The 21959-nt window shown below is 35.5% G+C and overlaps 1 protein-coding gene across 14 annotated transcripts; it reads right to left on the bottom strand.

Annotated features, from left to right (window-relative positions):
* Positions 1-4469: 4469 nt before the first annotated feature.
* On the bottom strand, positions 4470-15884 carry LOC18445285 (zinc finger CCCH domain-containing protein 32). Of its 14 annotated transcripts, none has more exons than XM_088859361.1 (8): positions 15590-15884; positions 14411-14569; positions 13934-14085; positions 12869-12950; positions 12283-12402; positions 11426-11719; positions 10530-10835; positions 4470-5564 (listed from the first exon to the last, which is right to left on the bottom strand). In XM_088859361.1, the coding sequence occupies exons 3-8, from the start codon at positions 13975-13977 to the stop codon at positions 5208-5210; spliced, it is 1203 nt and encodes a 400-aa protein (XP_088715487.1). In that variant the 5' UTR covers positions 13978-14085; positions 14411-14569; positions 15590-15884; the 3' UTR covers positions 4470-5207. The 14 variants fall into 14 exon arrangements, with proteins under 14 accessions (XP_088715487.1, XP_088715491.1, XP_088715483.1 ...); XM_088859365.1 differs by having other exon boundaries at positions 11591-11719; XM_088859357.1 differs by having other exon boundaries at positions 12208-12402; positions 12869-12934.
* Positions 15885-21959: the final 6075 nt, after the last annotated feature.

Below are 21959 nucleotides of genomic sequence, written 5' to 3'. Positions count from 1 at the left end.
AGATGCATGTGGTCATGGAAACTTGAGCTTGATGTGTTGCTAGAACCGATTTTTTAGTTCCTAGCAAAGTCCTCAAAGGGTTATATGTTTTACTTGATGTGAAGACTGTCAAAATCCCTTTACATGTTATCCTCCCAAAGTTCTTGAATTCATTTTTAACTAATCAAATGGTTGGATGATAGATCATGATGATATATTTCCTTGAAATGCCATTTAAGTACCTTATTGAATCCGTAATCATCATTTAAGTTTTATCTTAATTATTTGGGATTGACTACATGAATTATGCATTTCTATTTTCTGTCAAGGGCAAGATTAAAAGTTACAGTATCTTTTTTCATTATTTGTTTTTCTGGTTTTTTATTTTGGTCTTTTAGAGCTTTCGATTTGAACCTTGTATTAAGTCTATGTTGCATATAGCCAGTCTATTTAAGTTGTTTTGCCCTATTGAAGCGTCATTTAAGTTTCCTTGTATGTGTTCATTCTAAGTTCTATACTTTTTTAATCTTTCTACTCATGGATCTCAACATTTTCATCTTTGTTGAAGCCTTATCATAATTGAAATTCTACATCTTGAATTTTAACAAAAGTGTCTTGAACTGGAGAAGTCTGGAATTACTCTAGGTGAACATCATTCTTCACTATTTCCTACAGTAAATTAATAGTATTTGATTTTATTAAGCTGAATGAAACATGAAATATGAAACATCCCTAAAATTGTTTGCGCTTGATGAACTGTTAACTACCTATTATCTTAAAAAATTTCTGAATAAAATTGGCGTTTCAGTCAAAATTTTGGACAATAGTAAATAAGAGGCCCTAATGTTTATTAAACTTCTTATAAAATGAAATCTACTAAAATTTCGAAATAGTCATTGGGGAGTGAATTCCTCTTGTAAATTATTTAGGGGAAAGATTAAGCATCATCATTGGGGCAAGATTAAGCATTATCATTTCTAAAGAGCTAACCAAAAGAAAAAGAAAACTATCAATGAGTTATCTCCTGCGTTCACCATTTAACATGGCAAATTTTATACAGTGGGACCCAAATTTTTGATGAACTTGGGGTGGCTAAGGATGCATATATCAAGGGTTAGATGAAGTTATGGGTTTGGTGAAAGAAATGAGATAGGTGGGGCTATTTTAGATTTGTTATGGCCTATGACTCAGAAATAACAAACATTTATTTTTAACAGCGAGATGAACATTTATAGCCTGTAAACTGGACCACATAAAAGCTAGATAGACTTCTTCCTAATTAAGAAAGTAGATCCACCATCAAGTAAAGACGGCGTGGTTATCTCAAGAGAGATTGTTTAACTACCCATCATAGGCTCGTGGTTATTGGCGTCTGCTTAAAAACATGATAGAATGGATGAAATTAATAGGTGTCCAAGAAATAGATGGTAGAATTTAAAAAATGAGAAATTGACTTATTTAATGATAAACTAATTAAAGAAGGAAAATGGAACTTTAAACATAAGGTCAATGCTATGTGGAATGAGATAGTTGGCTGTATTAAGAAAGTGGCAAAATAAGTTTTAGGAAAATCTAAAGGGAAAAGAAATTTCAATATGAAAAGTTGGTGGTGGAGTGATGAGGTTCAAAAGGCCATTAGCAAAAAACGATCATGTTATAAAACTTGACGGTGTAATAGAAATGATCAAAACTTAGAAGAATATAAATATGCTAAGAAAAACGCTACAGAAACAGTAAGGCTGAACTTAAAGCATATGATAATCTATACAGTAAACTGGAAACAAGAAAATGTGAAAAATATACATTTAAATTAGCAAAAATGAGAGAAAAAATATAGAGATCTAGACCATATTAAATGCATTAATGAGATTCAAAGGGTCTTGGTGAAGGATGGAGAGGTCAATGAAAAGTGGAAAGTTTACTTTTATAAATTATTAAATAACAAACATAATGGGAATATAACGGTAGAAGGAACTGTTCGTATAAATACGGGCGTATATCATAGATACATTCGTAGGATTAGGATATTGGCAGTGAGATTCATTGAAAAGGATAAACATAAGAAAGGCTTCTAGACAATATAATATCCCGATAGAGGTTTGGAAGTGCATGGGGAAGATTGACATTGACCGGCTAAACAAGTGTTTCGACAAGGTGTTGAAATAAAAAAAAATGCTGATGAATGGATGAATAGCATTGTGGCGCCCATTATTTATAGAAACAAATGAGACGCACAAAATTGTAAGAACTATCGAGGGATCAAACTTACGAGCCATATTATGAAACTCTATGAGAGAGTGATTGAGCAACGACTAAGGCATAAAACGAATTTATCAAAAAACCAATTGAGTTTTACGCTAAGGAGGTCAACAACCGAGGCTATTTTCCTACTTAGACAACTGATTGAAAAGTTGAGGGCGAAGGAAAATGACTTTTACATGGTCTTTATTGACCTAGATAAAACTTACGATAGAGTACCTCAAGATTTTATATGATGGGTGTTGGAAAAGAAATAAGTCTCTAGACAATACACCGACTTAGTGAGAGCTATGTACGATAGAGCACTAACTAGTCTACGAGCAACTAGTGGATATGAGTAAGTTTTCAGTGACAATAGGTCTACATAAGAGGTCAACATTGAGCCATACCTATTTGTCTTAATTATGGACGACTGCACCTACAAGATGATATACCGTGGTGCACGTTGTTGGCAGATGACATCGTTTTGATCGATGATACCTGAAACGGCGTCAACACAAAATTACACCATTGAAACAATGCTCAAGAATCTAAAGGTTTTAAACTTAGCCGGACTAAGGCAACATATATAGAATACAAGTTTAATAATAATAGGAGTAAAGACAATGAGGTAATTAAGGTTAACGGCCACGAAATATCAAAAAGAGCACACTTTCAATATCTTGAGTCGCTATTCTAAAAAAATGGAGAGATTGTGAAAGATGTCGCACATAGAATTAGAGATGAGTAGGCGAAGTAGTGATGTGCAACCATAATTTAAGACCGCCAGATAGCAATGAAACTAAAAGGTAAGTTAAGTTATATAGGACAACTATAAATCTAGCTTTGCTCTATGGGGCAAAATGTTTGGCAGTCAAAAAATGATATACCCATGGAATGTGTAGTGGAGATGAGGATGTTGAGATAAATGAATAGTAAGACAAAACGGGATAAAAATCGAAATGAATACATCCGAGCAAATTTAAGCATAACACCAATTGGTAATAAAAAGAAATATATTAGATTTAGATGGGTTGACCATGTGTGGCGTAAACCCAGTACAATACTTGTTGAGAAGTGTGAATTAGTTCAATTGGAAGGCTAAAAAAATAAAAAATAAGCTCAAAAGAACATAGTCAAAAGTGACAAACATAGTTACTATGTTTAAGCTTTAGATAACTCAATTCAATTTTTTTTCTTATCTAATGACTATTAGGTGATTCTCAAAAACTGAAAAATCTCCGAATATGGTCTTATGACTGTGAGAGTTTAGCGCACGTGCTTTTTTAAAAAATGGAGGCACTCCTTGTATACTTTCACTTCAGAATAATCGCCCAAGGCTCTACTCAAGCAAGGACTAATTTTGCATGAATAAATCGTTTTTCCCCATACCACCTATTTTATGAGTAAAATGGGTCACCTTGGTTGGCTGCCATAATTATTAAAAAAAAAAAAAAAAGCTTTGTTTAATTTTTTTAGAATTGTCTACAAAAAGAATTTATCTTTTACACAATCATTCTCGTCTTTTAGATTTTAAAATAAATAGCTATAAGAATGTCAATGAATAGACATAAAATTCCCAAAAAATTCTTGAACTTTATAACTCACCTGAAACAATTCAATTTTATACCTAATCCGTGTGAGAATGATTGTGACCACTATATACAAAAAATAAAAATAAATAATCTCCTTGTAGATAATCCCTTTTTCTTCATTAATGAAAGGATTCTTTCCGCTCAATAGACTTGTTGGGCGGTCCAGCCAGTGCCTACTGGAGGGCATTTATCAGCATAATAAACAGCTGTATCTGAACCATCTCTGCAAATGCCCTTAATCATGACAAACTACCCGCCCTTTAAATGATGGCAAGTTAGGAAGAAAGTTCATGCTATAGATAAAGAACAGCAAGTACATGCAATTTACTTCTTTTTTTCATATTGGGATTTTTGTTGTGCCTATGTTTTCGCCAAACAAGTTAAAAAAATTTATACAATTTGCTAAGAAAAAGATCATGCCAAAATTTCTGGACAGGCACAAATTTTTGCTTCTTTCCTACCGCAAATATGGATGGCAATACAAGCCCCAAGATGTTTTCCGACGGTCACCCATATCTCGAGATGGCACAGCAAACACATAGGTCCAAAGCAAAGCGGTTTCCACATAATATTAACCCATACGAATTGTTTTACACTACACCCTGCTACCTGGAAACACTCTCTAAAGCCTGTGTGCACATGGAGAAGCAAAGATTATTTGAATCCAACCAAATGACCTGAAATGAAAATATACAAATGATAATAACGTTTACAATAATATTGCTTTTCCCCTATCCAAGCCATGTGTTTCCCATGCAAGCATCAATCAAAGTTGATTAATACCGCAAGACAAAAATGACTCCCAATCCTGTAAATTTGATTACTAAGAAGCCATCACACCAAAATTGGAAGACTTCACCAATAAGTCATAATGTTCATATATTGTGACAAAGAGGTGAAATAAAAATAACAATAAATAAAAGAAAAAAGGACTTGCCCGGGAAAATCTGGTCCTCTTCTTCCAAAACAAGACACAGAACACCAACCTTCAGCCTGCACATCCTTATGAATTGAGAGATATGGCTATCCTTCTTAACCTTGTAAACAACGGGCCATTATTAATGTGAAAAGAGAGGGTAAAGGGTTTGGGTTTGGTTGTTGCCTTCTGTAGAACCAAGGCTTCTTTATTAAAAATAACAAAGATTTTGGAGATGTAGCGAACATAATATGACAATGGGCAAGCTGATCTAACGTGGGTCAGAGCTGGATCAAATGGCAAGTCTTTTGAAGACTGCTGAGAAAATGGGTATTGGAGGTTCTTGAAGAAGAAAAATCCATGAGTAAACATTTCATGTTCCTAGAGTCCTGAAATAGAACTTTCAGGAAGTACAGACATTGGGGTCTGTGACATTTTGGTTCACTGGGGTATGAAACAGGTTTTGGAACTTGAGTCTCTCAGATCGAACTGGGGTTTTCAGTTCCATGGCCTGTGGTGCTACTACTACTTGAGGGGGTAGAGCTCTGAGCAGAGGTTTGGGTTTGCAAAGATTGGGTGCCTTTAAGTGGGGAGGAACCCATCGAGCTACTCGAGGGGTTTTCAGAGGACTTTTGAGCCCCACTAAGATCGGTAGAAGAAGAAGAGGGAGCAAGAGTCGCAAGAGAGGAACCAACAGGGTAAGGAGCAACCGGCATATCAGCTAGAGAAGATGCGGAAGGGCTGTAGCTCAATGAGCCCAATGGGTGGTCAAATTTGCAAGTGGGTCCGAATTTGCATACTCCATGTTGTGCGTAAAACGAGCAAGTTGGGGCCCCCTGTTAAGAATGTGAGAAATCAGACTTTGTTGGGCCAAATGACATGCTCGCATGCATGAATTCGGAAAATAAACTTGAAAAATAGAACATTGAAAGAATCAATAAGATTCAACACAAGATCGATCAATGACAGTCACTGGATAGTAATATAGACTGTAAAATGAAGTATCAACCGAAAACCATTTGGTCAACATGCACAGCACTAATATGGTACTTAATTGCAACTAGTAGATAGCCATCTATCAGAGTGAGACCGAAATCAATAGCAATTGTGAACCGTCATAGATATGCCTTTAAAATTTGCATATGTTTCTAGCAGCCATTAATGAATGTGAGAGCAGAATCAATTGGAATTATCCGCTCTATTTCGCAAACAAAAAACCTACAATATATTCACACTAGCCATCAATGAATGCTCATATTCCACTTACTACTGGCAGAACGGAGAAATATAGGACAATTTAGGAAACATGTAATAGGTGGCAGCAGGGAACAACAGTGAGCAAATTGGCCTAGCAGATGGAGTGTTCCCCTTGCACCTCTCTCCTCAACCCCTCTGTTGCATATCCTAGACACCAGCTCCATCTTATTGCATAGCATCTCATACCTAGTTGAGGACAAGAAACGTTTTAATGAACAAAGAGAATCTCCTTAGGAATACCCTACTTGCAAACACACGTCAGCACAAATTCTGGCAGTACCCATAAGGCCACAACAGGAACTTCTAAGTTCCAATTAACATCTACATCGATCGACTTATCACAAGCCTCACCAATCCCATGAAATTAAGCATTGTCATCACCCTCCCACTCTATTATCAAGTGGAAGTCCTCAACACAAGTGGTTCAACCTTTTTTTTTTTATCAGGTATGCGATGCATTTAATTGAGAAGTACAAACACAACATATCTTCATGACTAGATGTAGCAGTTGTCATTTATAGCCCTAGCAGCAATGTGGATTGAGTTTACCTTAAAAGCTCGATAGCCAGAACTAGATACAAGCAGCCCAAGAAGCTATTGTTTGCACTAAAACAAAAAGTATTAGAAACTCTAAAGCCCAGTTTCTAAAGCCCATATATGTTCTTTTTTTTTAAATTTCCAAAGCTGCTGTAGCTTAAAACTCACTGACTTTTAATTAGATTGGCAAATGGCAATGCTCACAGAATGCTCAAAGCACTTTGGATAGAATTAGTTGTCAGAACATGCGAAGAAGAAACTCCACATAAGAAATGGAGAGGCGAATGCTATTATGGTATGGAAAAACAAGTAGTAGTGGAGTCTCGCCTCAAAATCCAAATGCCTGTCTCGTGCTTCTCGATGCCATGCGGGTTCCACTCTGTTAGGAAACTGTAGTATGGGTAATTAGTTACTTGCCATATTTGAATAAATTTGAATATTCAAATTCAGTTAGAGGGTTAGTAAAATTAAGTAAAGTTCTTATTTGAATAAATTGTTATCTTTTGAAATCAGACTAAGTGTTGGAACGTGATTAGGGTATAGATTTAGGAGGGGAAATGCTTCTTGTTTAAAGAGAGTTTGAGTAATAAAAATGGTGCTGAACCCTTTTCTTTAAAAACTCAATGCGTGTTGCACACGGAGGGACATCCAACTCAAAGTGCATCAAACTTTGGCATTTTTATGATCTTTTGGTTGCTGAGTGCGGTCTTGCCAAGCAGGTTGGTATCATTTCGTATCAGAACCGGAGCCTGGTATGCCCAAAGCTAGTTATAGGCATAAGTACATGCGATGGATGGAAGAAAAATAAGGGAGAAGTGAAGCAACACTCGGGCTGCTACAGTAGATTCGTGAAACCCTTGCCACCATGAGTCTTCAATATGAGCGACTGGCATCTTCCATGCTAAAAGATGATGCTCAACAATTGCTCAAGCAGGTTGGTATCATTTGGTATCAGAACCGGAGCCTGGTATGCCCAAAGCTAGTTGTAGGCATAAGTATATGCGATGGATGGAAAAAAAAATAAGGGAGAAGTGAAGCAACATACGGGGCTGCTACAGTAGTTTTGTGATACCCTCGCCACCATGAGTCTTCAATATGAGCGACTAGCATCTTCAATGCTAAAAGATGATGCACATCAATTGCTCAATTAGAGTACAAGGATTGAGACAGGTGTCAAATGGAGGGATACCTTGCACTGGTGAGGATGGAACCTCGATCCAAGCCCGATACACCCATTTAGATTTTGCATTATTTAGCAGCGATGATCCAACTGGGTGGATCTATCACATGGAGCATAGACATGGGTAGAGCTAGCTAAAGCTCTCTGTGTCTGTTTTGGCCCCATAGAATATGAAGATGCCGATGCAACCCTCTCCAAATTAAGACAGATAGGAATAGTTTGGGAAAATCAAACCATTTTAAGCGGTTGGTGAATCGGTTGGACAATGGACCGAAAAGGCCTTGACCAGTTGCTTTATTAGGGCCAAAAGGAAGAAATTGGGATCAAGGTATGCATATTCCATCCCACAACCTTGACAGCCATGATCGGCCTTGCACATATGCAAGAAGAAAAACCACAACATCTTGGCCTCAGAGGAAAAAACCCAATTTAACTAGGACGAGGCTACGTACCCTCATTGGCGGCTTCTAAGACAGGAAGCCCTGCGATTAAGAAACTGACCTGGGCGAAATGAAGGAGCATACATAGAGGGGCCTAAACTATATTTGTGATGAGAAGTTTGCAGGAGCCACAAATGTAAGTCAAATTAGGTAGTTTCTTATTTGAATAAGTTCTATTTGAAATTGAAATAAGTGTTGGCACGTGATCGAACTATCTTTTGGTTGCTGAGTACGGTCTTGCCTAGTAAGATCATATCATGCTGACATTGAATGCAGTCATAGTTGGATCTCGTCCCTCTCGCCGGCCTTTGAGTTCCATCCCTCCCCTCTCAATTATCACCTTTTACCCTCTTTTCCTCCCACCAATTATTTCTCCCTTATGGTTCACTTTTACTGTATTTTCTTCCTGTGCAGAGTGATTCTAAATTTGGCAGTCTGGCCCTTCATTCGTTCTTCTTCCCCTTTTTGTTCTTTTCCCTCTCTTCCTTGCCCCCCAACTTGCTCCCTTTGCTCTCCCTTTTATTTTGTGATGCAAGACAAAATTCTTCTTATTTTTAATTTCAAAAAATGTATATTTTAATTTTAGTGTTTATTTTTAGGATTTTTAAGGTTTTCTAGGGATTCTAGGGTTTTTAAATTTTTAGGATTTTAGGAGTCATTTAGAAAAATAGTTAGAGTGCATATGAAGTTATTTCTTTTATCAGGGGTAAAAATGTCATTACAATTTTGCTTTTATTAAGTATTTTATTTTAATTAGAGTTAGAATTTCTTGGTTCTAGGTAAGGTCTATTATTATAAATAGGGTCTATGTAGAAAATTTAAAATAAAGAGTTGAGTTATTTTTTAGAAACACTGTTTCCTTGAATTCTTATGAATTCTGCATAGCCATTGAAGCTAGGCTTGTTTGCTTCCTTTAATTTCGAATTGATAGATTATTTTATTTTCTCCCTGCAAAATTCTTTCTGCATCATTGTAGTAGCTAGCAAGGTGGTGAGGATTTTTGTACAAAACAAAATTTTATAACACGCATGCACACATGTGTACATGCAGCCACATAAATATATATATATATATATATATATATATATATATATATATATATATATATATATATATATCCACATAAGATACAAACTAGCTATTAATTTTAAACTTCCAAATGTCTTGGCATTTAGTTGGTAGATAAACTTGCAAATTTATCTGACTTGATTTACATATAGTCTGTGCCTTTTGGACTATTTAGTTAAAACGATTTTTCTTTTTCAAAATTTAACGAATAATGATATCAATTTGCTAATAAATCAAATTACGTATGCATAATCCTGGATTTCACACTTAATTATTCTATTTTTTCTTTTCCTGAATTTCAACCATTATGAGTTTTTTCAATCATAGAATCATGCATATATATTGTGTCCTGTCTAACATGCACAAATGATCTTACATGACATATGTTGAAAAGCACAAGATTCTTATGATAATCAGAGTGTGAACAGGCCACTCTTAATTCGTCCACTCTTAATTCGTCATTAAGTAGCTACAAGGTATTAGATCCATATTTAGACTCATAATCAGCTAGATAGTTTGCTCCAGTTCAACCTCTCCAAAAGCTCCAGCAATTGCATGTTAGTATGAATGGGAAAGAAGCCAAATCTGTATATGAATTTAAGACCAGCTGATCTGAATTCTCAATCTCAGATTTACCCATTTGAACCAGCTGACTTCACCAACTAAGCTTCAACCGGCCTAGTTTCTAACTAAACCTTCAGTTGATATCATGCTTCCTCATTTTTGTTTGGTGAAAGTTTGAATATGGAAAAAAATTCCTCAAATAAAGGGTCTTGAACTGGCCATTTTGATGATTTCAAAAAATTCAACTCCAACCAATCTATGAACCAGTGACCAGATGTCTAAATCCATCTTTGTATCTAATTCAATCTAATTGTCAGTCAGATCAATAGCAAAGTTCATTCATTTCAAAATGGGCCATCTAGCTGTTTCCCTTGAATCAACATCAGTCGCAGCACTCCCATCACGCTTATCACAAATAACGAAGCCTTTGGCTGTCTAATCCTAAATGAGCAATTCCAACCTCAATAAGAATACCAACATGCCACACATTCATAACCACAATTAGGTAACACATGGGACATTAAATTTGTTTATTCAAGCCTTTGAACTATACCATCTAACCGACAAGCAGAAAAATGAAATACATAAATATTCAAACTAATTTTTTAAAGCAGAAAAAAGGACCAAATACAAGCAAAATTATATTTCTGAAGAACAAGGGTCTGCTCTCTACAAACAACTGAAGAATCTCTATCATGAGAGAGAGAGAGGAGAGACAGAGAGAGAGAGTAAAAGTAGGGAGGCAGTATATATACCGGGCGTAAAGGGAAACCAATGGGGCTGAGAGTGCAGTTTGTTTGTGGAACTATCCTGTCCGGGGGATGATGATATCTACACGTGGACCCATATTTACAGTCCCCTGTTCTCATGTAGAACTGGCATTCTGGCTGACCAGGTCTTTCAGGAAAAGTGTTCTCTTTCGTACCTGAAGGTCCAGCAACGGAAGAAGATACAGGAGAAAAGAATCCAGGATATGGAGTAGCTGTCGGAGACAATCCATAAAGAGAGCCTGTTCCCACTGGCTGCTGTGCACCAGGTGATGCCACAGGAGTTACAGGAGGCTGCTTCAAAAAGAATAATGAGTGAGGAAATGGAATAGAAGCTAGACCTTGGTAACCATGTCATGTTTTTAAGGCTGACAGCAGCAAGGGAATATAACAAGTATAATACAAGGGAAAGTAGACTATGGTCCGAGGGTGGATAGAAAATCATAGTCCATAGGGTCATGATATGACATGGACGATGATGGAGAGAGAGAGTGCGACCCACCATTGGGGGAATGCCTGACCTAGTGGTCGCTCCCATTCCCCCACCGTTCATCATCTTGTCAGGCAATCATGCAACCCCCAAATATCAGTATCTATAGTCCATTGACTTTGGTATGGTTTCTCCAGCTGTCATACCATAATTTGAAAGAAATGATAACAAATGGTTTCCTAGTTCTTACAAATCCTTTTTTCTTATTTTATCACAATAGCATCATCACTAACTGATCTTCAAGCGACTTTGAATCAATTTCATCCAATTTTCAATCCAAAATCTCAAAGAAATATTGAAAAGAAGGGAGAAATGCCAACTCTAAACCTTGGAACATAAAAACTTCTCATGTCTCAATAGAAAGGAAAACCATGTGGGTTGCATTTCAGCTCACCGGATAAGCACTCCAACCAGGAAGTGGTACCACCCCTGGATGAAGAATCACAGGACTATAGGGTCCTTGGACATATGAACCAGGCAGGAATGGCGAGCGAGCAACCTGCCAGCTCGCCATTCCTCCCCCATACTGCTGAGGAGAAGGTTGTGAAGGAGAATGCACCGTTGGATAAAACTGAGGTGCAGGTGTTGTTTGCAACGAGGTGTTGACTGGCTGTGGGTGGTGGAATTTACAGGTTGGGCCAAACTTGCACTGTCCAGTTTTCACATAGTAGGAACACTCCTTGTCACCCTGTAAACAAACATAATCCATCAATTTCCACAATAACCTTGGGCCACAGTGAATAATTTTCATACACCACAGTCCAATGAAATATGGTACAAGGTACTCCCGGGTAAAATCCACCATCAGTTCCCACTGATGAATAGATTGAGATCACAACTGGAGTTAAAGCCCACATGGCCAATTACCCAGGTGCATACAGTGGGAACTGGGAAGTGGGAACTGCCTGTGGAGGTAGCACGAGTACCATGTACCAGAGTCTATAGGACTTGTCAAACTCACATCATTTTCACCATGAGATCGATCACATTATAACTTTAAATGACGCTGAGTAAGTGTTCATGAGTATGCATCTTCCACCCTTGCGAGTGCTTTATTGAATTTGACCTTTTCTTTTATTTTTTATTTTTTTGGGAAAGCTATTGGAGTTTGATATTATCTCAAAGAGGACAACCACAACACATGAAGTAATAACAAGAGATGGCATGAAACCCCACCGGTCGTAATGGGTAACTTAATATTGGACAACCACAACACATAAAGTAATAACAAGAGATGGCATGAAACCCCACCGGTCGTAATGGGTAGCCTAAAATATTAAGTCCAACAGGGCTCATCAATCCACCTCCATATCTTGGATGGTGATACTTGCATGTAGCTCCAAATTTGCATGTACCGGTCTTAATAAAATACTGCATATTAAGAAAAAAAACCTGCAATGAGATAAAATTGACCATGAAAATACAAAGACAATAAAATAAGCCCTAAATCATTGAGACAGCATCTCCAGACCAGCTCCCTCCCTCCTCCCTCCACAAAGAAAGATATCCATACATGGGAAAATCTTGTCATTCAATTTTAACAAGTTGTACAAGGCTTAGTATAACAATCAGTGACAGGAGGAAAATATAATTTGTACAAAGCTTAGGGTCAGGTATACGGATATAATTTTCGCAGGAGCTACCTGAATTATATGGGTATAATCCAGGTTTTGGAATTTTTACAGGGAAAGTAAATTAGAGAAGCTAACCTACAAGTTCACCAATAAAACAAACACTGCATGGAACTAATATACCAACAAAAGTTTAATGAAAGGGAATTACGCTTTGCAGAGTTCAAACGTGTATGGCTCTATAGCCTAAAATGATGAGAACATACCTGGCAAGTAGGCTGGCCCACCCTCTCTGGGTACTCTCCTCCTCCAGTTTGCAGAACGTCTGCAGCCTGATTGTAAAGAATTCTAATGTAAATAGAAAAAGGGAAGTTTTCTTATAATGAGTAAATGCATGAAGATCTTGATAATATGTAAATGGAATTACAGTATATCATCATAGCCCAAAAATAAATAAAAGGAACTATTGTGTAGCATACAACAGGTGAATCTTTGTGGGTGAATCTTTGTGGGTGTATACACATGTAAGATATATGCCTTTATATTTATAGAGTGTTTTACTGTGCGCGTGTTCTATCATGCAGTTTTTTGTGTTTGTATGTTTGCACAGTAGGTAAATATTTGATGCAACATTTCAGTCCATGATACCAATATCCTTGACATCAATCAGTTATATATGTGTCAGATTAAGATATACTGTCAATTTCATTAGATATAAAATGGGTACATGTTACAGCATTTAGTCTTAGATAATTAACAAAAAAGATACGCATGCGCGCATGCACGCACACACACACACACAGATTTGGGGTGCCATTTCCAACGTGTTTTCTCAATAGGAAACAAGTCATTTGCAAGTACCTGAAATCCTAGTTAAATGATCCACACAATGTAAACTACCTCAGAAAAATCAATCCAAGTGCATCAACCTTTCAATGCATTATTCATGGAAATAGAAAGTTGAGAAGGAAACCAATACGAAAGAGCTGAGTCAAGCATCTGCTAAATGCTAAGCCCATCAGTAGAAACACAGGATGTGCTTACCAAATTCCCATGATAAGTTATAACACAAGACCAGACAGGAATACAAGTCATGATCATGCAAGATTAGTCGAGTTGCAGTGACATGGTAACGGATACAGATTCCAAACACCAGCTACATGGAATCAAGCAATGTTTACGGTTACAACACCTTCAGCAAAGCTATCCCATTAAACCTACTAATTAATAATTATCATAAAATTCGAAGAAAAACAATAGAGGCTCATGGTTACACCCAGAGGAGCAAACTTATCAATTTTAAAGAAATAAATTTACGTAAAGTAGCATACCGGATTCCGATCGTGAGGATGATTATAACGACAGTTGGCCCCATAGCGGCAAAACCCTGTCTTCATATAAAACATACAATCAGCCTCTCCTGGCCTTTCTGGGTAATATTCCCCACCACTTTCTCTTCCAAGGCTCAATCGCCACATGGACTCTACATGCAAATATATCCATCAATGATCCCATTCAACTCAAGTCACTATAGTTAAATAAAATCACATTGAAAATCATTTATGCAATTCGCATTATGCAGTTAGAAGTAACACTAGATATTGAATACTAAAGCATATCATGTTCCCTATGGCTTAAATAAAATCCCATTGAAAATCATTTATGCAATTTGCTTTATGCAGTTCGAAGTAACACTAGATATTGAATACTAAAGCATATCATGTTCACTATGGCTTAATCACAAATTTCCACAGGAAACCAGAAAAGCAAAACAAAACTAATACTAAAAGATGGCACAATTAATTCACCTTAAAATTCAATAATTACACTTCGATCAACCCTTCTGATGTGAAGATTCTCGCTAGTTTATACCTATCACTCGCATGAGCCACACATTTATACTTATCAAACATAAACCTCCCCATATCAATCCCCTAGCATGTCCACCGTTTATTCCAGCAGCGCAACTGTTGTGAGATGTTGCCTTGAAAAATTAAGAATAAATACAGAAAACAAAGAGAAAAAATACTACCCAAAGTTTGATCATGACCTTCCAATAAGTTTAAAATAAGATGCTAACAACTCAGTAATTTACAACTCAAAAAATGTGCATGAAGAAAAATAAAATAAGAAAAAAGAGGAAGAAGATCAAAGAAATACAAGATAAATAGTCTCTTTCTCTAGTTAAAAATAGAAAGGGAGCAATAAACAACAGAACTGAAATGCATCAGCAGCCCAATTCACTTCGAAGAAACTCCATAAAAATCAAGCCAATCCGAATGCCTGCTCTGATAGTCACCGAGCAAACATTGGAAGAGTGGTTTAAAAAGCAACGCACCAAAAAATTGCAAAAGGGATTGAAAATTCACTTCATCCAAATCAACATGTGAGACAAACCCGACAAAAACCAGTCAGACCCCTGATGCTCTGATACTTAATGCTATTTTTCAAACAATCAATCAACAAGTGATCAACTCACTTGAAACACACGCCCCAAGATGGCAAAGAAACAGAATGTGCAAATTACTACTACAAAAATACAAATCAAACAAAACCAATGAAAGTCCAATCGAAACCCGATCTTTACCCTAACAAATTCACCAAACTTAGTTCACATCTAAACACCAAAAATTCACCAAAAACCAAATGGGAGAAAATATATAGTTTTTCAATAAAAGGACCACTAACAACAATCCTATTCCATTGATCCTCACAAAACCTAACCCTTAAACCACAAAAAATCACCAATCATCGTGTAATTTAGCCGAATAATTCACTAAAAACTACGCATTTGAATACAGAAAACGAAATGATCACCAACGCAATTCTAATCAAACAAAACCCATCAAACCCAACATCAAAAAACGAATTTCTCCCCTTTCAGAGATCTAAGAATCGGCATTCTAGGATTACAATAAAATCATCCAAATTCACTTAAAAACAAAGTGAAAACACAGATGAAACAGAGACTAGCATCCATTACTGACCTTCGAGACCAACCTCGTTCCATTCAGGAGAGGGATCAATTGAAGATCCCTCCAATGTAGGGTTTTTCCCGTAATATTCCATGAAATCAACAGAAATTTGTATATCTACAACCACAATTCTTTACACAATCTACAGAGGGGGTTCTAGAAGCTTCTAGGAGGCTCTAGATTAGCCCCCCTCTCTCTATCAACACACTCTCTCTCTATACCTATCTCCCACTCTCTCTCTCTCTAACTCCCCCTCTCTCTCTCTCTCCCTCCTCTCACTCTCTCTCTCTATTGATTTTCAAAGGCTGGGAGTTGGGCTTCCTGCTTCTGGTTTTTTATACCGCCCAAAATAAAGTAAAAATCAGAGTGAAATTGACTTATTACGGAACTACCATCTGTATGCACGCAATATATCCTCCCTATTCCTACAGAAATTAGCACTCTTTAGCTGTTGGAGGGACGGCGACACTAGGGGTGTTTTAGTCATTATGGTGAAGATAGCTGTTACGTGATATCTGATGTGAATTTGGGCCAGTCGTTATTTATCTATTTTTGTTTCTCTCTCTAGTTGGGTTTTGCTTCTCTCTCTAAAAACTATCTGTTTCTCTCTCTAAAAATATCAGTTTCTCTCTCTAAATCTGTTGTTTCACTTTTGTAGCAGATACAACGGAGTCCTGTAAAGGTGTAAAGACATTAGAGAAAGGAACAAAGCTCAGATATAAACCATAAATACTTTCCATTTTCACTCTACTTTTAAATCCTTTCACACTCTCTCTCTCTCCTTCCTTTTATGCTCCAATCTCATACCGTACTCTCAGGTTCATTTCCACCCTTCATTTTTTCAAAACGACGGTGGATGGCCTTCCTCTCTTGAATTGGTGATACCCCCTATGGTTTCATCCAGCTGCAGTCCTATCGAAATAAGTAAGGCCTCACCTCATAACCCATCCAAAATTGCAATTGAAGCATCGGAAAACCTTACATTGATCATCTCGGTCTGAACCTTAAATTTATCATCTCGGTCTAAATATTATGGTTGTAAAAAGAAAATTAGGATTTCAAATGAAAAAATAAGATACATTGCAATAAATCACCTAGACCATCTATTTCGCCCTAAAAATAAATGTTCACATATCCGCAAGATCAGTAACGTGCTTTGAGTTTCAACTTTTATCATCGGTGTTGAAAATTGATTTTAGATCATATTTACCAAGCATTTGATGTTTTTGAGATGAGGATTTGAGGTGAGGTTTTATTTATTTTTCATAAGGGAAAAGTTTATATAGAGCTGAGCCTCAAAACAATCAAATTTGAGCCTACATCAAAAAGTTCACTAGAGTAGGTTGTTTTGACGCTCAAATATTTTCAAATTTATCATCTCGACATCGAGATGCATGGACATGAGAAAAAATTGAATTTCAAGTTTTGGAAATAGTGCATTTTGCAACGCAATTTTAGACCGTCAATTTTCAAGATTTTCATAGATATGTCGATCTACACTGTTTTTTAAGCTTTGAACTTTATAAATGAATATGAAAATATATTTTAAAGTTATCACAAATATTTTCAATAATAAACCCACATTTTTCAACACTATTTGAAGGTAGGCTCTAATTTGATTGTTTGGAGCCTAGTCTCCATACAAACCGCGCCCTTTTCATAAAGCCTATGCCATATAAAAACTTCATGCATGTTCGACATGTACGTGTTTCTCTCTCTAAGCTCTTTGAATGCGTCTCTCTTGTGAGAATGATCGTCCACGTCTCTCTATCTACTTAATCTCTCACTCACAAATACCCTGCATAAATGCATCTCTTTCTCCGTCTCTCTATGTAGATCCGTCTCCATATCCATATCTCTATTCAGAATTGTCTTGTCTATAAAGGTTTGGGTTTTCTTTTTTTAATATAAAAATTTCAAAAATAAATATGAAGAAAATATATATGCAAATTATTTTATTGGTGTTTATGTTTACTGTGGGAATGGAGGGTATATTGAAACATCTATACCCCATTTATCACAATTGACCTAGATCCGCTGGCCAAACCAGTTGATGCCCAATCGATGCTGATTTGTTCACAAAAATAAAGTTTGATAAAAATAAAAAACTAATGGTTAAAATAAAAAATTTACTAGCTTGAATATGACGAGTTTATTTTTAACTAGTTTAACCAACTAAACATAATTTAAAACCCTTTTAGGGACAAGTATAGATTATTTCCCCCACCTTTACCCAACAAATTTGTGCACCGTAATATTTATGATACCACACTACTAATTTCAATATTATTTATCTTTTGCAATCATCTTTAAAATAAAATAGCCAAAATTTTGTCAAAAATACCCCCAATCTATATTTCTAAAACGTAATGCTTAACATGTGTTAGTCTAACGCAAAAATATGTCGAACTGGCTTCTAACAAAAAAGTGCCAGTCTAACACAATATGTGTCATACCAACTTCTAATAGTAAACTTCTGCCAGTCCAGTATAAAATGTTGGTTTATATTGAAATTGTTCTAGTCCAACATAACCTTCTATTCAAATTATGCCGGTCGAACACATTTTGTGTCAGATCGACTTGAGATAAAATGGGAAATGTGGCTTGAAAAGATGGTATTTTGGTAAAAAAATAATAGCTTTTTCATTTGGGGGTAATTGCAAGAAATGAGCATTGGAAAAAATACCATTTATTTTCTGTATAAGGAGGTCACAACTATTTTCACTCATTAGATGTCAAATTAGATACTCAAAAAGCGCAACCTTGTCAACCACGTTGTCAATAATACATTATCCCCATTTTTTTTTGTCACAAATTTATTTTAGATTAGGAGTTAGTTTTTTTTAACGTATTAGTGGGGTGGAGTTTTATTTGTCACAAATTTGTTCTCAACATATTTGAGTCACCATGCGCATCATAGAAGGACAATATGTGAGCTTAGTGTTTAGAACCGCAAAGTAGTCAATCGAGTCAGCCATTGGTTCGGATGGGCCAATTTCTTACATGAACTAGAAATTTGGCCCAGAGAAATTGACTAATAAAAATAATATTTAGACGAACTAATAAAATATAAAATTGGGAAATCAATCAATGCTGAATTGTCTAGTTTCCTAACAAAACTGACCGGTTCCTTTAGAGAAATGGCCAATTATTTGAAAAACCGGCCAATTCCCATTTTTGACCAAAAACTTAACTAGATTCTCAATCTAATTCGGCTGATTCCGATCCAAAGCTAACACTTCTTTAAGTATTGTGAAATATAACATGAAGATTTAGAAGATATTTGGCACTCCGTCATCTACATATAAAGGTTAGTGTCGCTATATTTGCAAAGTTTTAGGAGTAATTTTGGCATTCTTAGTGCATGAGTTCCCCCAAATTTAGCTAAAATTTGGATTGGCTGTGACGAACCACCGACACGACCCAAAGCGTGTCGGGCGTGCTGCCTTGCGGTACGAACATAACGGGAAACTTTCGCAAGATTTCGGCGAATTTTGCTGAGTTTGGTGAAAATTCGTTGACCCACAGAAGAAAATAGAAATAGATGAAAGGGCAAATTCCATAAAAAAACCATTCCCCAAATCCATCCCACCAATCTTTTTAAAACCCCCTCATAAACCCCATAACCGCTTTTTTTTTTTTTTTTTTTAACCCGCATCCCAAATAAAAAATTGACTCTTTTTTTTTTATATAAAAATACTACTTTCAAAATACACATTCATCTTTTCTTTCTTTTTTTTTCCTTAATAAAGCCGATATATGTGCTAAACCACCTTCAATATGGAACAAACCAAATAGAAACATACATTTTAAAAGAGGTACTTTCATAAATAAATAAATAAAAGTTACTTTTCATTTAAGGGTAGATGAAAAAAAAAAAGATTTTGAGATTTGTAATGTGGTTTCAAAAGTATTTGAGGGGATAATACCTAGAAAATTAAATCAATGGAGGGCTATAATAGATTAATATATGGAGGCCATTTATTCCATTGACTAAGCTCAAAATTGAAAATAAAATTTGTTGAGCTTTGTGACACACGCAAGCCATCAAATTTCACATCGAATTGTTATAAGCAATGGTTTAAAAAACGGATCGGTGACCTGGATCGGGCTTCCAAAAAATCGATCCGGATCGGCGAATCGGCGATCCGGATCGAGAATCGGGTGAATCGGTCAGAATAAAACTTAAAAAAAATCCAAAAAAATTATTAAAATTTATTATAAATATTGTTTTTTAGGAATTCAATAAGAAATGAGGGTACTCCATTAAGAATTTTCATGTTTTTGAATGAATATGCAAATATTGATATGTTCTTTCCCTGCATGAATCGCCATCCAGCATTTAATTTACATCACACAAAAGGATGAACATATAATTATCATGGAATAAGTATATCAACATACATGGACCACAATAAAGCATAAAATTAGTAACATATGATCTAAAAATAAAATGATAGACGACGTTATTGTTCTTCTTGGTCACGCTGGTGCCATTGATTGAATTCGTTTAACAATTCATTGATTCGATCTAAAAACGAATCATTGATATTAGTAGACGTCTGACTATTCCCAAATCCCTGAGTGTTAGTGTTTTGTTGTGTTCCCAATCGAAAATCCCCGAATATTGTCCATCCTACATGCTCACCTGCACTGTCGTGCTCATCCCTACACTGTTGCTGTCGGGACTCGATATGTGAATAATATGGCTGGGATAGGAGGTCCTCAGAATCATCATCTCTCTCATTTTCTCTTTGAATAATATGGATTAAAAAAAAAAAAAACAAATTTTCAAAAAAATCGATCATGGATTAAAAAAAAAAATCACAAATTTTCAAAAAATTCTATCATGGATTACAAAAAAAAATTCGATCATGGATTAAAAAAAAAAAATTACAAATTTTCAAAAAATTCTATCATGGATTACAAAAAAAAATTCGATCATGGATTAAAAAAAAAAAATCACAAATTTTCAAAAAATTCAATCATGGATTACAAAAAATTCGATCATGGATTACATAAAATTCGATCATGGATTACATAAAATTCGATCATGGATTACAAAAAAAAACAAACAAAAAAAAACAAAAAATTCAATCGTGGATTACAAAAAAAGAAAAAAACAATTCGATCATGGATTACAAAAAATTCAATCATGGATTACAAAAAACTCTATCATGGGTTACAAAAAAAGCAAAAAACAAAAAATTCGATCATGGATTACAAAAAAAAAAACAAACATTTCGATCACAGATTACAAAAAAAAAAAAACATTTCGATCATGTATTACAAAAAAAAAAACAAACATTTCGATCATGGATTACAAAAAAAAAACAAACATTTCGATCATGTATGACAAAACATTCGATCATGGATTACAAAAAATTCTATCATGGGTTTCAAAAAAAAAAAAAAAACAAAAAATTCAATCATGGATTACAAGAAAAAAAAACAAACATTTCGATCATGGATTACAAAAAATTCGATCATGGATTACAAAAAATTCGATCATGGATTACAAAAAATTCTATCATGGGTTACAAAAAAACAAAAAAAACAAAAAATTCGATCATGGATTACAAAAAAAAAAAAAAAAATCGATCATGGATTACAGAAAAATCGATCAAGTATTACAAAAAAATCTATCATGGATTACAAAAAAAAAAAAAAAAAAAAAAAAAAAAAAAAAAAACCGTACGGGACTCGCAGATTCACTGTACGGACTCGCCGATTCCGTACAGTGAACGGCGAGTCACTGTACAGAAAATCGTCCGGGTTCTCCCTTTTTTTTGTCGATTCGATCCGTCCATGGCGATTCCCGAGTCGAACCGGACGAGTCCGATTCGACTCGACGTTTTTTTAAACACTGGTTATATAAGTAATTGTGACTTTCTCTTACCAAACGTAAATGGTCTTATAGTAAGCAGTCCCGCCTACAATTTTCCCTATATAAAATGAAACGGGAGAATCCATATTTAAATAATCCATATTTATGAAATTTAAAGCTCAAAAGTTGGTGTAGATCACATATTGATAAGCACTTTAAATTATTAAAAACAAACGGTGCATATAATGAGTTACAATAAATATTAGTTTTAGGATTTTTTTTTACATTAATCTCTATATTAATCAATTTAAGGTTTTTCCAATATCAAAACAACATATTTCGATGGATTTTTAAGACGTATATAAACGTTTTTATTAGTTTAAAAAACACAAAATTCTATGGGATAAAATTTAAGAAAATATTCAAAGGCACCGCTTCTATATTTTAAGTTCAAATTTTTGCATTAACAGAATATTTTGCAGTCTCCAGCGCGGCTAATATTGCATATATGAGTGTGATGTGCATAGGACAAGTATGCATTAAAATCAGGAAGCC

The sequence above is a fragment of the Amborella trichopoda genome, chromosome 2 (assembly GCF_054954075.1).
Source record: "Amborella trichopoda isolate Santa Cruz 75 chromosome 2, AtrichopodaSantaCruz75HAP2 v2.0, whole genome shotgun sequence".
Taxonomy (NCBI): Eukaryota; Viridiplantae; Streptophyta; class Magnoliopsida; order Amborellales; family Amborellaceae; genus Amborella; species Amborella trichopoda.
This window is presented reverse-complemented; position numbering and strand designations above follow the sequence as displayed.